Source organism: Oncorhynchus nerka, linkage group LG7 (assembly GCF_034236695.1).
Source record: "Oncorhynchus nerka isolate Pitt River linkage group LG7, Oner_Uvic_2.0, whole genome shotgun sequence".
Lineage (NCBI taxonomy): Eukaryota > Metazoa > Chordata > Actinopteri > Salmoniformes > Salmonidae > Oncorhynchus > Oncorhynchus nerka.
In genome coordinates this window covers 20,040,052-20,057,522 of record NC_088402.1, presented here as the reverse complement: position 1 = coordinate 20,057,522, position 17,471 = coordinate 20,040,052, and the positions used below count along the sequence as shown (strand labels likewise).

General features: G+C 42.9%; 1 protein-coding gene across 1 annotated transcript in view; it reads right to left on the bottom strand.

The window, feature by feature from the left end:
• LOC115120861 (electrogenic aspartate/glutamate antiporter SLC25A13, mitochondrial-like) overlaps nt 1–16,786 on the bottom strand; it is a 132,879-nt gene extending 116,093 nt beyond the window's left edge. Inside the window, exons 1-5 of the mRNA XM_065020302.1 lie at nt 16,726–16,786; nt 15,719–15,766; nt 15,097–15,239; nt 5,154–5,269; nt 2,799–2,938 (exon numbers count right to left, since the gene is read on the bottom strand). Of these exons, the coding sequence (XP_064876374.1) occupies nt 2,799–2,938; nt 5,154–5,269; nt 15,097–15,239; nt 15,719–15,766; nt 16,726–16,737 (459 nt within the window). The 5' untranslated portion in view covers nt 16,738–16,786. The remainder of the gene's footprint in view (nt 1–2,798; nt 2,939–5,153; nt 5,270–15,096; nt 15,240–15,718; nt 15,767–16,725) is intronic.
• Between the last annotated feature and the right edge of the window lie 685 nt (nt 16,787–17,471).

The following is a 17,471-nucleotide window of genomic DNA, read 5'->3' as shown; positions in this document are numbered from 1 at the left end:
TTCAGGGCTGTTGCTGGGCAATGCGGACTTTCAGCTCCCGGCAAAAATGTTCTATTGGGTTCAGGTCTGGAGACTGGCTAGGCCACTCCAGGACCTTGAGATGCTTCTTACGGAGCCACTCCTTAGGTGCCCTGGCTGTGTGTTTCGGGTCGTTGTCATGCTGGAAGACCCAGCCACGACCCATCTTCAATGCTCTTACTGTGGGAAGGAGGTTGTTGGCCAAGATCTCGCGATACATGACCCCATCCATCCTCCCCTCAATACGGTGCAGTCATCCTGTCCCCTTTGCAGAAAAGCATCCCCAAAGAATGATGTTTCCACCTCCATGCTTCACGTTTGGGATGGTGTTCTTGGGGTTGTACTCATCCTTCTTCTTCCTCCAAACACGGCAAGTGGAGTTTAGACCAAAAAGCTCTATTTTTGTCTCATCAGACCACATGACCTTCTCCCATTCCTCAACTGGATCATCCAGATGGTCATTGGCAAACTTCAGCCGGGCCTGGACATGCGCTGGCTTGAGCAGGGGGACCTTGCGTGCGCTGCAGGATTTTAATCCATGACGGCGTAGTGTGTTATTAATGGTTTTCTTTGAGACTCTGGTCCCAGCTCTCTTCAGGTCATTGACCAGGTCCTGCCGTGTAGTTCTGGGCTGATCCCTCACCTTCCTCATGATCATTGATGCCCCACGAGGTGAGATATTGCATGGAGCCCCAGACCGAGGGTGATTGACCGTCATCTTGAACTTCTACCGTTTTCTAATAATTGCGCCAACAGTTGTTGCCTTCTCACCAAGCTGCTTGCCTATTGTCCTGTAGCCCATCCCAGCCTTGTGCAGGTCTACAATTTTAACCCTGATGTCCTTACACAGCTCTCTGGTCTTGGCCATTGTGGAGAGGTTGGAGTCTGTTTGATTGAGTGTGTGGACAGGTGTCTTTTATACAGGTAACGAGTTCAAACAGGTGTAGTTAATACAGGTAATGAGTGGAGAACAGGAGGGATTCTTAAAGAAAAACTAACAGGTCGGTGAGAGCCGGAATTCTTACTGGTTGGTGATCAAATACTTATGTCATGCAATAAAATGCAAATGAATTACTTAAAAATCATACAATGTGATTTTCTGGATTTAGTTTTAGATTCCGTCTCTCACAGTTGAAGTGTACCTATGATAAAAACGACAGACCTCTACATGCTTTGTAAGTAGGAAAACCTGCAAAATCGGCAGTGTATCAAATACTTGTTCTCCCCACTGTAGGTGGAGTAGGTCTATGTTGGTGGTTACGTCACTTAACTGTAATGGAAAACTAATTCCAGCATGTTCTAAAATATACCCTCAGTGTTTCATTGATGACTAATCAGGTTAATATGGCTGGCTGTGTTGGGGAAACAGGATCAAGTAGAATCAGGTTAATATGGCTGGCTGTGTTGGGGAAACAGGACCAAGTAGAATCAGGTTAATATGGCTGGCTGTGTTGGGGAAACAGGACCAAGTAGCATCAGGTTAATATGGCTGGCTGTGTTGGGGAAAGAGGACCAAGTAGAATCAGTTTAATATGGCAAGCTGTGTTGGGGAAACAGGATCAAGTAGAATCAGGTTAATATGGCTGGCTGTGTTGGGGAAACAGGACCAAGTAGAATCAGTTTAATATGGCTGGCTGTGTTGGGGAAACAGGACCAAGTAGAATCAGGTTAATATGCTGTTTTGGGGAAACAGGACCAAGTAGAATCAGTTTAATATGGCTGGCTGTGTTGGGGAAACAGGACCAAGTAGAATCAGGTTAATATGCTGTTTTGGGGAAACAGGACCAAGTAGAGGAACCTGAGAATGTGTATCAAGCCAAGGCTGAATACAGACACACACACATCATGGGCATCACACACTGAATACAGACACGCACACATCATGGGTATCACACACACTGAATACAGACACACACACCATCGGCATCACACACAGCCTGAATATAGACACACACACCATCGGCATCACACACAACCTGGATACAGACACACACCATCGGCATCACACACAGCCTGAATACAGACACACGCCATCGGCATCACACACAGCCTGAATACAGACACACGCCATCGGCATCACACACAGCCTGAATACAGACACACACACCATCAGCATCACACACAGCCTGAATACAGACACACAGACCATCGGCATCACACACAGTCTGAATACAAACACACACACCATCGGCATCACACACAGCCTGAATACAGACACACACACCATCGGCATCACACACAGCCTGAATACAGACACACACACCATCGAATCACACACAGCCTGAATACAAACACACAGACCATCGGCATCACACACAGCCTGAATACAAACACACAGACCATCGGCATCACACACAGTCTGAATACAGACAAGGTGGTTATAGTAAAGGTCAAACACGAAAACTGATGTGGTTTCATTGACTTTGTCAGAAGAAAATTCCATACAATAATTAATATACAGGGTCTGAAGGCAAAATGAAAAAGACTTGACAGACAGATAGACAAAGTCGGACACGAATGGAGAGGATGAAATTGAGAGCGAGATAGAAACATTGACAGAGAGATAAAGAGGGAGACGCATATTTAAACGGACATCTGACTGACAGAGACACATTGACGTGGACAAAGAATTTGCTCAGACAGAAAGAGAGAGAGCGAGAGAGAGAGAGAGAAAAAGAGAGAGTAAAAAATAGAGAGAGAGATTTGCGAAAGAGAAAAAAAGAAAGAGAGAGAGAGACAGTCTATGTGACTGCAAGGTGATATAGAGAATTTTAACCCACCAGGAGGAACTGGGTGAACTCTCCATAGCTGAGGTGCTTGGTCCTCTCCATGCCGAAGTGCAGCCGCATGAACTCAGAGTCCCAGTTAAAGGGGATGTGCTGATGGTTTGTGGTTTGGCTGAAGACCTGCTTCACGTCCTCTGAGGAGAGACGAGACGAGCACCTTTAATGAAATCAGTCCCCTTTTCATTCAGACAATGTTGACAGACTACTGTAGATGGCTGGTTAGCTGTAGCATTGCGTCACGAGACTTGGTTACTTGCAGACATGGTGGACATTGTTGTGTATTATGTCAAAAGGTATTATTTTGTATCAAGTCATTGGAATGATCATTGACCAGTTTTTTAAGAGATTTCATATTAGAAAAGTATGTGTTAATAACGATGATAGTTACAGGTTCCTGAAGCCACAGGGCTCAACAACGATGATGGATTGACATCTGATGGAAGCATTAGACAGTACTGTAGGCATACTGTAGCTATAAAATATGTGAAGCTATGTGATTACACACTTTTTAAATTCTGTATCAGTCTCAGACAATAGAGGTAATGTAGGTGGGAGACATTGAACACCAGCCCAAATGATTACACCCTTATCAGAGAAACCAAAACAAACAGAGCCAGAGGAACCTGCTCCTTATTACGCCACGAAACCAGAAACATGTTTCAAACCTGCTAGTATGTATCAGTGTAACTAAGAGGGGAATAAATAACTTAAAGAGAAATGAGAGAGGGATTTGGGCCGCACACTAGAAATATGGAGTGTGATTTTCCCCCCAGTCAGGGCCTACCTTTTGGAACAAGACAGCTCCAGCAGGTTATACACTTTAATGAGGCAATAAAAATACTGCATTTACTCAACAGTGTAACACTGCAGTGCCATTCCCCATTCCAGACCTGCCGTTTATATTATCAGCCTTTATGGACCTGTCAACACCCAGGCAACCTTTTATCCTCTTTTTTTATCTCTTTGGCTGCAGTACAATCCCGTTTTAATATGCCTTCATGTCACGGTTTGTGGAACTCTATTCCAACAAATTATGGATGTATTTTTATGAAACACTAAGAAATAACAGTGTATTCATCCCTTCATGTAAAAATATATGTTTTTCCGTGTTCACTTAATATAAATTACACAGGTTACTAACAAACAAGAAAAGAGAGTACAAAAATGTTCTGAAAAGAAATAAGAAATCAGAACAAGCCATTGATGTTGAAAAACAAACTGTCTTTAATGCAGCTAAGCCGCAGCAATGAATGCTTTCAATACGTTATAAAGGAGCGACTTGTTATAGTGGTTGAGATGGAGAAGGCCATTTCATCTAATGAAAAAGCAAAGAGAAAAGAGAAAATGATGGAATGGATCACAATAAAGTGACTTTGACAAGACCATAATCTCAGACACAAGTTAAAATGGTAGCAGAACATGAGGTACAGACAGCAGTGTATGGGCATGTGAAATATTTGACTTCTTATTGCATCTCCTAGCGTAGCCACAGTAGCATGCAGGTAGGCTATATTCATTAACCTTTCAGAAGGCAGAAAAACAACAGACCTTTCAATTACTAAACCAGATCCACCAAGCCACAGATAAATAGTCTAATTGAGCTTTTAAAATATGAAAATTAACATATGTGCATATATAATGAACCACAATGATCTTACTCCCTGCCGACGAGCAACAATTAGAATGGAATTTAGTTTCTCTCTGTTTGTGCCCAAGATATGTGTGCTGCATTTCAAATCAGTCCTAATGTGCTAATGTGGCACACCTACAGAAGGCAAAATTAGGGTTGTTTAAATCAATTAGGGAAATGTGAAATGAGCAACACGTACAAATGTCTCCTCTTCTAACCTCTGGGCTCAGAGGCTTCTGGGTAATGGTGCCAATCACATACACACTCCCCTCCTCTCCGACAGACATGTCTTCTCCCCCTCCACCCCTCCACCCTTCCAAAACCAATATCTGTCATCCTGTCATCTCCATAGGGGTGCTTACACTGTCACCTTCATAGGGGCTAAGGTTACTGTCATTGACTCTGATGGTTATGTGTGACAATATAATTTTTTGTCATTTTAAGAGAGTAAAACATATTTTATTATCAACTTCTTCCAAAATAACAAAATGTCCAATGAAATTTACTTTCAGTAAATAAAAGACCTCACAATGTACTAAGAATTCTTCCTTCACTTACATATTAAAAGCCTAGCTATAAGTGTAAAAATGTTGTACTTCAACGGTCACCTGCATATCACAGGTCTCACAGGTCTCTCATATGTCACAAATCATACCAGGGGATTAGAGGGTTAGAGCTAAAATAGAGCTGTCAATCAAACCAGAGGGAAGGTTACGTACCGTAGGTGGCTGCTCCTTTGCCAGTCTTGTCAAACAGCAGGAATGCGACCATGTAGAGAGCATCTGGAGCACACAGGACCGACTCAAAAGCCACAAACTCCTGGAAGGAGATCAACCTGAAGGAGAGAGAGAGAGAGAATTAGAGGGAGAGAGAGCGAGAGAGAGAGACTGTTGTGTTGATGGTATCCTCAATGAAATGATAAAGTATACTAACCACAAATTCCAATCTGCTATACTTAAACTCTTTAACATCATCTTCAGCTCTGGCATCTTCGACGATATTTGGAACCAAGGAATAATCACCCCAATTCACAAAAGTGGAGACGAATTTGACCCCAATAACTACCATAGGATATGGGTCGACAGCAACCTTGGGAAAATCCTCTGCATTATCATTAATAGCAGACTTGTACATTTCTTCAGTGAAAACAATGTACTGAGCAAATGTCAAATAGGCTTTTTACCAGATTACCGTACGATAGACCACGTATACACCCTGCACACAATAATTGACAAACGAACAAACAAAACAAAGGCAAAGTCTTCTCATGCTTCGTTGATTTCAAAAAACCTTTGACTCAATTTGGCATGAGGGTCTGCTATACAAATTGATGGAAAGTGGTGTTGGGGGTAAAACATACGATATTATAAAATCCATGTACACAAACAACAACTGTGCGGTTAAAATTGGCAAAAAACAGGGATGCAGCTTAAGCCCCACTCTCTTCAATTTAGATATCAACGAATTGGCAAGGGCACTAGCACAGCCTCCAGCACACGCCTCACCCTACTAGAATCTGAAGTCAAATGTCTACTGTTTGCTGATGATCTGGTGTTTCTGTCCCCAACCAAGGAAGGCCTACAGCAGCACCTAGATCTTCTGCACAGATCCTGTCAGACCTGGGTCCTGACACTAAATCTCAGTAAGACAAAAAAGTTCCAGTTCCCAGGACCACGAATACAAATTCCATCTAGACACCGTTGCCCTATTGCACACAAAAAGTTATGCATACCTCGGCCTAAACATCAGCGCCACAGGTAACTTCCACAAAGCTATGCATACCTCAGCCTAAACATCAGCGCCACAGGTAACTTCCACAAAGCTATGCATACCTCGGCCTAAACATCAGCGCCACTGGTAACTTCCACAAAGCTATGCATACCTCGGCCTAAACATCAGCGCCACTGGTAACTTCCACAAAGCTATGCATACCTCGGCCTAAACATCAGCGCCACTGGTAACTTCCACAAAGCTATGCATACCTCGGCCTAAACATCAGCGCCACTGGTAACTTCCACAAAGCTATGCATACCTCAGCCTAAACATTAGCGCCACTGGTAACTTCCACAAAGCTATGCATACCTCGGCCTAAACATCAGCGCCACTGGTAACTTCCACAAAGCTATGCATACTTCGGCCTAAACATCAGCGCCACTGGTAACTTCCACAAAGCTATGCATACCTCGGCCTAAACATCAGCGCCACTGGTAACTTCCACAAAGCTATGCATACCTCGGCCTAAACATCAGCGCCACTGGTAACTTCCACAAAGCTATGCATACCTCGGCCTAAACATCAGCGCCACTGGTAACTTCCACAAAGCTATGCATACCTCGGCCTAAACATCAGCGCCACTGGTAACTTCCACAAAGCTATGTATACCTCGGCCTAAACATCAGCGCCACTGGTAACTTCCACAAAGCTATGCATACTTCGGCCTAAACATCAGCGCCACTGGTAACTTCCACAAAGCTATGCATACTTCGGCCTAAACATCAGCGCCACTGGTAACTTCCACAAAGCTATGCATACCTCGGCCTAAACAACAGCGCCACTGGTAACTTCCACAAAGCTATGCATACCTCGGCCTAAACATCAGCGCCACTGGTAACTTCCACAAAGCTATGAACGATCTGAGAGACAAGGCAAGGGCCTTCTATGCCATCAAAAGGAACAGAAAATTTGACATAACAATTAGGATATGGATAAAAATACTTGCATCAGTTATAGAACTCATTGACCTTCATGGTTGTGGGGTCTGGGGTCTGCTCACCAACCAAGAATTCACAAAATGGGACAAACACCAAATTCAGACTCTGCATGCAGAATTCTGCAAAAATATCCTCAATGTACAACGTAAAACACCAAATAATGCATGCAGAGCAGAATTAGGCCCGCTAATTATCAAAATCCAGAAAAGAGCCAATAAATTCTACAACCACCTAAAAGGAAGTGATTCCCAAACCTTCCATAACAAAGCCCTAACCTACAGAGAAATTAACCTGGAGAAGAGACCCCTAAGCAAGCTAATCCTGGAACTCTGTTCAAAAACACAAACAGACCCCCCAGGACAGCAACACAACCAAATCATGAGAAAACAAAAAGATAATTACTTGATACATTGGAAAGAATTAACAAAGAAACTGAGCAAACTAGAATGCTATTTGGCCCTAAACAGAGACTACACAGTCGCAGAATATCTGACCACCGTAACTAACCCAAACTTAAGGAAAGCTTTGATTATGTACAGACTCAGTGAGCATAGCCTTGCTATTGAGAAAGGCCGCCGTAGGCAGACCTGGCTCTCAAGAGAAGACAGGCTATGTGCACACTGCCCACAAAATGAGGTGGAAACTGAGCTACACTTCCTAACCTCCTGCCAAATGTATGACCATATTAGCAACACACATTTCCCTCAGATTACACAGATCCACAAAGAATTTGAAAGCAAACCCAATTTTGATAAAACTCATACCTACTGGGTGAAATACCACAGTGTGCCATCACAGCAGCAAGATGTGTGACCTGTTGCCACAACAAAAGGGCAACCAGTGAAGAACAAACACCATTGTAAATACAACCCGTTCTTATGTTTATTTATTTTACCTTTTGTACTTTAACTATTTGCACATTGTTACAACACTGTATATAGACATAATATGACACTTGAAATGTCTTAATTATTTTGGAACTTCTGTGAGTGTAATGTTTACTGTACATTTTTATTGTTTATTTCACTTTTGTTTATTATCTACTTCACTCGCTTTGGCAATGTTAACATATGTTTACCATGAATTGAGAGAGAGAGAGAGAGAGAGAGAGAGAGAGAGAGAGAGAGAGAAATAGTGAGAGAAATAGTGAGAGAGAAGTGAGACAAATAAAAAGAAAGTTGAATGTGAGGCTATCTGGTAAAAGTATACTCAGATAATGTCATGTTCCACAATGAGAGAGCAGAGAAGGACTATCAGCGTCACTAGAACACATTTTACAGCACTTGTTGTGCAATCATTTAGAGCAGAACTATAGAACACACGTTTCAACTTATACAACACTGGATGACAAAACCAATTTACAGAACAGCCGATCAATCTATGAAAATCTTAATAAAGGTAGGCTACTTCTCAGCTGAGTGAAATGTCAAACTTAATGAGAATGATTTCATGTCAGTGTTGTGTCTGAGTTGACTGCTATAACGTTGACGGGCAACTTTACACATGTAAAAATGATTTCATATGAAGTTACACATTTCCCCCTCTGCCATGATAAACAGCTGTATATCTATATACAGTGGGGAGAACAAGTATTTGATACACTGCCGATTTTGCAGGTTTTCCGACCTTACAAAGCATGTAGAGGTCTGTAATTTTTATCATAGGTACACTTCAACAAAAATCCAGAAAATCACATTGTATGATTTTTAAGTCATTCATTTGCATTTTATTGCATGACATAAGTATTTGATCACCTACCAACCAGTAAGAATTCTGGCTCTCACAGACCTGCTAGTTTTTCTTTAAGAATCCCTCCTGTTCTCCACTCATTACCTGTATTAACTGCACCTATTTAAACTCGTTACCTGTATAAAAGACACCTGTCCACACACTCAATCAAACAGACTCCAACCTCTCCACAATGGCCAAGACCAGGGAGCTGTGTAAGGACATCAGGGATAAAATTGTAGACCTGCACAAGGCTGGGATGGGCTACAGGACAATAGGCAAGCAGCTTGCTGAGAAGGCAAAAACTGTTGGCGCAATTATTAGACAACGGAAGAAGTTCAAGATGACGGTCAATCACCCTCGGTCTGGGGCTCCATGCAATATCTCACCTCGTGGAGCATCAATGATCATGAGGAAGGTGAGGGATCAGCCCAGAACTACACGGCAGGACCTGGTCAATGACCTGAAGAGAGCTGGGACCAGAGTCTCAAAGAAAACCATTAGTAACACACTACGCCGTCATGGATTAATATCCTGCAGCGCACGCAAGGTCCCCCTGCTCAAGCCAGCGCATGTCCAGGCCCGTCTGAATGACCATCTGGATGATCCAGAGGAGGAATGGGAGAAGGTCATGTGGTCTGATGAGACAAAAATAGAGCTTTTTGGTCTAAACTCCACTCGCCGTGATTGGAGGAAGAAGAAGGATGAGTACAACCCCAAGAACACCATCCCAAACGTGAAGCATGGAGGTGGAAACATCATTCTTTGGGGATGCTTTTCTGCAAAGGGGACAGAACGACTGCACCATATTGAGGGGAGGATGGATGGGGCCATGTATCGCGAGATCTTGGCCAACAACCTCCTTCCCACAGTAAGAGCATTGAAGATGGGTCGTGGCTGGGTCTTCCAGCATGACAACGACCCGAAACACACAGCCAGGGCACCTAAGGAGTGGCTCCGTAAGAAGCATCTCAAGGTCCTGGAGTGGCCTAGCCAGTCTCTCAGACCTGAACCCAATAGAAAATCTTTGCAGGGAGCTGAAAGTCTGCATTGCCCAGCAACAGCCCTGAAACCTGAAGGATCTGGAGAAGTGGGCCAAAATCCCTGCGGCAGTGTGTGCAAACCTGGTCAAGAACTACAGGAAACGTATGATCTCTGTAATTGCAAACAAAGGTTTCTGTACCAAATATTAAGTTCTGCTCTTCTGATGTATCAAATACTTATGTCATGCAATAAAATGTCAATGAATTACTTAAAAATCATACAATGTGATTTTCTGGATTTTTGTTTTAGATTCCGTCTCTCACAGTTGAAGTGTACCTATGATAAAAATTACATGCTTTGTAAGTAGGAAAACCTGCAGAATAGGCAGTGTATCAAATACTTGTTCTCCCCACTGTATATCTTTCTATCTCTCTATATTTATATCTTTCTTGCAGTCTCTCTCTCTCTCTCTCTCTCTCTCTGGATGTGTAGTCTGCAGCATGTATGTGTCACTAATATCGTTGTATTTCACTTCTTTATGATATTACTACAAATGGCCATACATCATCTACAAAAACAGGACAAAGATACCAACAGGGTCATTTGAACTCCCATGGGAGCCCCTGGGGACAACGGCGCAATCTAGTCTTAATTCATGCGCGGTTCAAAGTTGCCTGAAGTCCATTATGAATTTCACAAATGGATACAATAATTATGCGGGGTCAGTTCTAATGAGCAATCCCCTGAGCACACATCTCTAATCTATTTCAATTTTCAGGGGAGAGATGATTACATTTTCCTGGCAACTCTAATTAATTTTGTTACTGATGAAATTCAAAGAGGGATTAATTGGGAATCTGTAGGCTTGTAGGTATGCTCTGCTCTGTCTGCCTTGCGGTGTAGAAAAATCGGAAAGAGTAATTGTTTTATTGACTTAGCTAGCTGGCTGTTTTCAAACAGGGGCCTGCTGGTGGGATTTGGGTGGAGGTGCACAAAAGTGCCCTGCTACAAGCTAATATGGGTACAGCTCTTGTGGCTGGAACCATATTAAATGTTGAAAATTAAAATTGGTTGAAACATAAAAACTCTTAAAAATGACCAATTTAGAAGGTAATTTCGTGAGTTACTGTAGACAAACTTCAGAGGAATGCAGGAGAGAACAGAGACTGCCTAAAATGCAGTAGGGTAGTGCAGTAGGATTTTTTATGTGCATCTGTTTACATTGGTGAGCATTTCAGTAGTTATGAAGCCATGGATTATGACAATGTTACTGTAACTTGTTGATTATCAGGGGTTGATTATCAGGGGTATTAAGATGACTTTGGGAGATGTGAGAGGGTTCAGGAGGTATTACACACACTATGGTGAATGTGCCAGGGATGAGGATTATGATAGTTGATTAGCATTCCTATGACTAGGGGCTCCCGAGTGGCGCAGCGGTCTAAGGTGCTGCATCTCAGTGCAATAGGTGTCACTACAGTCTCTGGTTCAAATCCAGGCTGAATCACAGCTGGCCGTGATTGACAGTCCCATAGGGCAGCGCACAATTGGCTCAGCGTCGTCCAGGTTTGGCCAGAGAAGGCCATCATTGTAAATAAGGATTTGATCTTAACTGACTTGCCTAGTAAAATAAATAAAAAACAACTAGAGAACAATTACCCCCAAAAAAGAGATGCCAGCATGTTGTAATGCAAACAAACCATCTACCAACTAATATGGCATGTGACCAGATTGTACATTGTCTGAGTGCACAAAAATGCATTTACAAACATGAGACTACAGTATGTGTCCAGGAAATATAAGATATAAATCCCAACATGTGTAGTTAATGCTATACTAAATGGAGAGGATTATTTTTCATTTGAAATCAGTAGCTATTCAGTCAATATGATCATGCAGTACATCTTTTCTTAGTCCGAGTGAGAGGTCAACAAAGGTTGAAAGTGTATCTCTATACAAAGTCGATAAGTAGGTAAACATCCTTAATGTCTTTGTTCGAGGGTGTATATGATGTCTACACTTTTTTGTCATCTTCAGCTGGTAAACACAGCTATCCAGGACCTACAACACTGTTTACAGCATAAACATTTGGGCGGGTTAGGCTGGAGCGACAGCTTTTATCCCTGATAGTAGAGGGGTAAGAGGACACCTTCAATGATCCCCTGTCCCTGCTATTGTCACTGACATCCTTCCACCCAGAGGTGACTGCTGGCTAGCTGACTGGCTGGCTGGCAGTCGGGCTGTCTGTCTCGCTAGCTGTCCGGCTGGTAGGCTGGATGCTTTGGGTTCTTCCAAGCAGGCACACCAAAATACACATGTCTGGCTGGAAGGACTGCTATTTTCCCAGCATGCTCTCTTTACAAAGTTTTAACCCCCAAGAGACTTGGTAGGGGTTTCACACTTGGAAGAGTTTTCCATCGAAAAAGAGAGAGGGGAGGGGGGGCAAGAGAGAGAAAGAGAGAGCAAGAGAGAGAAAAAGAAAATGAGATAGAGAGAGACAGGGAAGGAGGGAGGCAGGAAAATAAAAATCTCTGACACATCTTTCCGACAGCAGCAGGGATGTCTACATAGACAGAAAGGGAGTGTATCTATCTCAGCCAGCCAAGTCTGGGGAGGCTGAATAACAAGAGAGAAAAGTGATTTCAAGGCAGAGAGAGAGAAACTGTGATGGCCGTCAGTGAGTGTATCACCTAATTTACACAGTCACAGAGGGAGGCAGAGAAATGCATTACACTGTTTACGTACACCCAAACCCCCTCTTCTCCGAAAAAAACAATTACCCCTCCCTGACTTATCTCTGTGAAATGGAATCCTACCTGGGGTAAAAACAGCAGCAAGACGCATTAGAGAGAAAAAAATGTATGCAGTATGCACATCCTGAAAAATACTGTAATTTAAGATAGACGGAGTATATGAAAATACAATAGACTCTGTAGATTATTTTCTTAGTTTATTTTCTTTCAGGGAGCTCACTCAACAGGTTCTTGTCAAAAACAATGTATTTCTGTTTTCTGTGAACATAAAAGGGGGTGTTGTTGACACGCGCAACCATTGTCTGTTCTCTCTTCCCGCGCTAGGCATAATCATCCATCTCATTGTCTAACGGAAATCATAACATCTTTTTAGGGTTCACTGGCAAAAAATAACAAAATACATGGCGACTAACCTACAATGTCAACTGTAAACAAAATGGATGCATTCAAACAAAGGTCTCTGATTTTGTGGCTTTGATCAAACTATCAAACCAGACATTTCTGCTCCCTTGTCATTTCCTATCCCCTCCCCACCACCCCATCACACCAAATGAGGTTTAGATACAGAGACCAAGCCATGGTTTCCTAATAGATTTATCCCTTAATAGCAGTGATGCTGTCGCCATTTATCTGGCTCCCAAATCCACACAATGCAGGAGTGCTGAATGGCACGGGCAATTACAGTGCATGTGTGCAGCCAGCCAGCCTCCACTCCATTTTAAAGCAGGCCTTCATAATGTGAGCAACATGACCGCATGCACTCTGCTCTTTGCTGGAGCCCAGGTGGTTGCCGTGGCAACGCGCTTTTTCTTTTTGACTTACCCTAACATTTTATTGCCCGTCATTATGTATCATTAAAAACATACATATTAATGTAAAAAATAGGGGTGATGGGGGGAGAGGGGGATAAGATGAGATGAATTAGGCTAGCAACAACCAACAGAAGGAAGGGAACAACACCTGACAAATGGGCTTTGAGGATTTGTAGGATTCTCTTTTTCTACTAAATAAATCAGATACATTTGTGGTAGAATAAGTGGTTCTCAAAACATTATTAATTGTTTATTGGATTGAATCCTGTGTATTAGAAAATAAGGGCTAGGGGAGTACACAGGATCAAAGCCAGATACAGTATATACACGCACTGGCCAGTTTATTAGGTACACCACCACGTTCACGAAAATGATTCACTCCTACAGACAGTGAGTCATGTGGCTTGCAATATAAAGCAGGCAGGCAGGCATCGAGGCATTCAGTTACTGTTCAATTGAATGTTAGAATGGGCAAAATGAGTGACCTAAGCAACTTTGAGTGTGGTATGATCTTTGGTGCCAGGCATGCCGGATCCAGTATCTCAGAAACGGCCGCCCACCTGGGCTTTTCACGCACGACAGTATCTAGGGTTTCCCCAGAATAATGTGACCAAAAAACATCCAGCCAGCGGCAGTCCTGTGTGCAAAAACAAGCAGTATTCAGAACGGCATCTCCAAACACACAACTTGTCGATCCTTATCACGGATGGGCTATTGCAGCAGACGACCACACCGGGTTCCACGCCTATCAGCTAAATACAAGAAGAAGCGGCTCCAGTGGGCATGCGATCACCAACAATGGACAATTGAGGAGTGGAAAAACCTTGCCCGGTCTGACAAATCCTGGTTCCTGTTGGGTCATGCTGATGGCAGAGTTAGGATTTGACTCAAACAGCATGAGTCCATGGACCCTACCTGCCTGGTGTCAACTGTACAGGCTGGTGGCGGTGGTCAACCGCTGTCCAATCTGCATCAACTGCGTGATGCAGCATGGACTAACATCCCTGAGGAACGTTTCCGACTTGTAGAATCCATGCCCCGGAGAATTCTGTCTGTTCTGGAGGCAAAGTGGGGTCCGACCCGGTAGTAGATTGGTGTACCTAATAAACTGGACATGTATATATACTGTATATAGATATATGTGCTTAATGCAAGTAATGGTGAATAAACATACTAAAACAATCCCTGTTGTCCTGTGTTTTTCTCCACAATGTTAAATTCATACCTAGGGCTCTACATTTTCCTGACCATGTGACTGATACAAAAACCTATAGGGCCCTTGCTATAAGGACAGCAGGTAGCCTAGCGGTTAGAGTTTTGGGAAAGTACCCGAAAGGTCGCTAGTCGAATCCCCGAGCCGACACTGTGAAAAATCTTGATCTTGGCGAACCCTGGCTGTTACCCCATTCTCGGGGGGAGTTGGGATATGCAAAAAAACACATTTCCAAATCACATTTGAAATAGGACAAACATGACCACCCACCAAATTATCAAAATACTCCAGGTCCTTGTCATAACCAACCTATAACTAGGCCTAATGCCTATGCTTCTCATAGTCAGGGCCTGTATTCACAAATTGTCTCCTATTCATTATGATTAAAAAGCTAAACTGATCCTAGATGAGCACTCCTACTCTGATAGGCTTTGTGATAAGAGCCCTGATCTTCTACACACCCATCTTTCTTCTGGTCCACTACCCCAGCCAGCAGTGAGGTGGCCTCATCAGACAGCCTGATGTCAGTGTGTGCGTGGAGGAACCGGGTCACAAAGTCCTCCGGAGACATGTAGTGCTCATCATTTTTCTGGATGCTGGCATACTGCAATGGCAAACGCATACACACACAAAAACGCATGCACATGCACACACACACAGACACACACACAGACAGGCAGACAGACAGAGACACACACAGAGACACACAAACACACACAGACAGAACTCATTGTTGATTTGTTAATATATGATCTACTGATTGAGGAAGACACTGTACACTGACAATGTTCAAACCTTTGGGCTGACACCTAACTTGAGATCATTTGCATGTAACGTGAGACTTTCGCATAAATCATGCATTGATGTCAATGGTAGAAATGTGAGTTGTGTGCAGGGATCTCAAGTTAGGATTCAGACAACAATGGGGAAAACCATGAATGTGCTATTGACTCTTGTTTAGGTGACTTGAGCCTTGAAGGCCACAAATTAATGCATTATTAACAATGGCTTTCCAGTACATGAAGTTGTCTTGTACGCAGAGTGCTAAGGCAACATTGGTGAATATATTTTTACACAACTCACCTTTAAAAAAATAGCTTTCAGCTCTGTTGGGTCAGCCCTCCTTTGTCCCTGGAGAAATTAAACAGAATTACATGAAATTACATCAAAGACCACAGTTACCTATCAACATAATCAACAACCAAGCTCTCATTAACTCAATATTGTAGTAATAACCTGATAATAATACACTTTTTTTAAATTACAATTCTATTAACAGGCATATTAGGAGAATGTTAACTTAGCCTACATGTCTTGTTAACAGTAAGATATTTTACTCACTTTGTAGTAAAAGTGAGACATGCTATTTTGACCATGTTTAGGATTCAACAAGTCAATATTAGGCCTACTCTCTTTTTTATATACAGTGATCTAATGAAATGGGCTGGTCATACTAAAAGGGGATCCAGCTATATAAAGGTCATTGGGGGAGGGGACACTTCATTCAAAACAGTGGCACGAGGCACATGACGACACAAGGCACGTGCTGAATGTATCTTGTAGAATGTTGACATTTTCACATTATGTGAAATATCTGCGGCAATGACGCGAGTAACAACAGTAGCCTGCCTATATTACTGTATGTATATTGGGAGAATCGTCATATAGCATAAGGCTACACAAGGGAGCTTATAAAGCTTACCAGGCTAGAGCCGGCTTCACGTCAAACACGTGCTTGCTAATCAGCCAGTGGCTCGAGACGTGTGACGGACAGAGACCACCGGTTTCAGTGGCAGGTCAGTCTGATAACCGGATTCCGCATAGTGCATCACCGGGAAAGGCTGTATCCCATTAACACCTTTCCCCGTCCTCCTCGCTGTAAAGCCCCAATGTCATTGCCACTGGCTAATGTTAACCTCGAACATCCTCTAACGTTAGTAGCTAGCTGGCTAGCCATCTATCAATAGATAGGGGAGGAAGTCAGTGTGTGAGAATGTGGTCCGTGCGTTCGGAGGTGTCGTTGTATATTCTGCCATTGTCTATTTCACCTACTGACAAAATGTTTTTTTCCTCGTACAAGGTGAACTTACCTTTGCAGCCATAGCAAGATTACTGTCAACCAACCAAGCCCACTCTGACCAAGCAAACCCGGTCATTTTCTTTTGCTTGACGACGTTCCCATGGAAATCACGCGCGGCTGTCGGATGGTGCAGAGAGGAGCTTAAAAAGGCGGCTCAAGTGTTCACGTGGTATAGAGCGGTCAACAGGTAGCGTGGTATGTAGCTGTTAACCGGTAGAGGTTGTCAGTTTGGCATCGTCATCATGTAACCATCCATATTACTGTTCATTAATACACTGTTACTACACAGGTATTAGAGGAATGTGTTTCCAATGAATTACCAATTGGCCCTATGCCTACACAAGCCCTGATACATTTAGTTAAACATCTAAAAAAAAAAGTGTCACTCCATAATAATACAATCATTATTTATGGAAGCCCATTCCCACCACCCCCTTCCAAAAAAAAGTGATACTATCTAAAACTGTCGAGATATTAAGTCAACATTTTGAGATACTAACTCCACATTTCGAGATACATACAGCAGGGTATGTGTCTTCATTTGTAGCATTATGTGGGGATTTCCATCTGTCCATGTTGCAGAGATCAGTACAGCAGGGCCGCCCGCAAACGTTTTGATAAAAATATTGCCACTGAAGCGTTGAAAATAGGGACAACATACTGTTCTTTAGACATGATTTGTCAACTCATGCACAATTAATCTGTGCTTCAGTCTGACCAACTCTAGCCTACTGATAACAACCACAACTGCAGGTA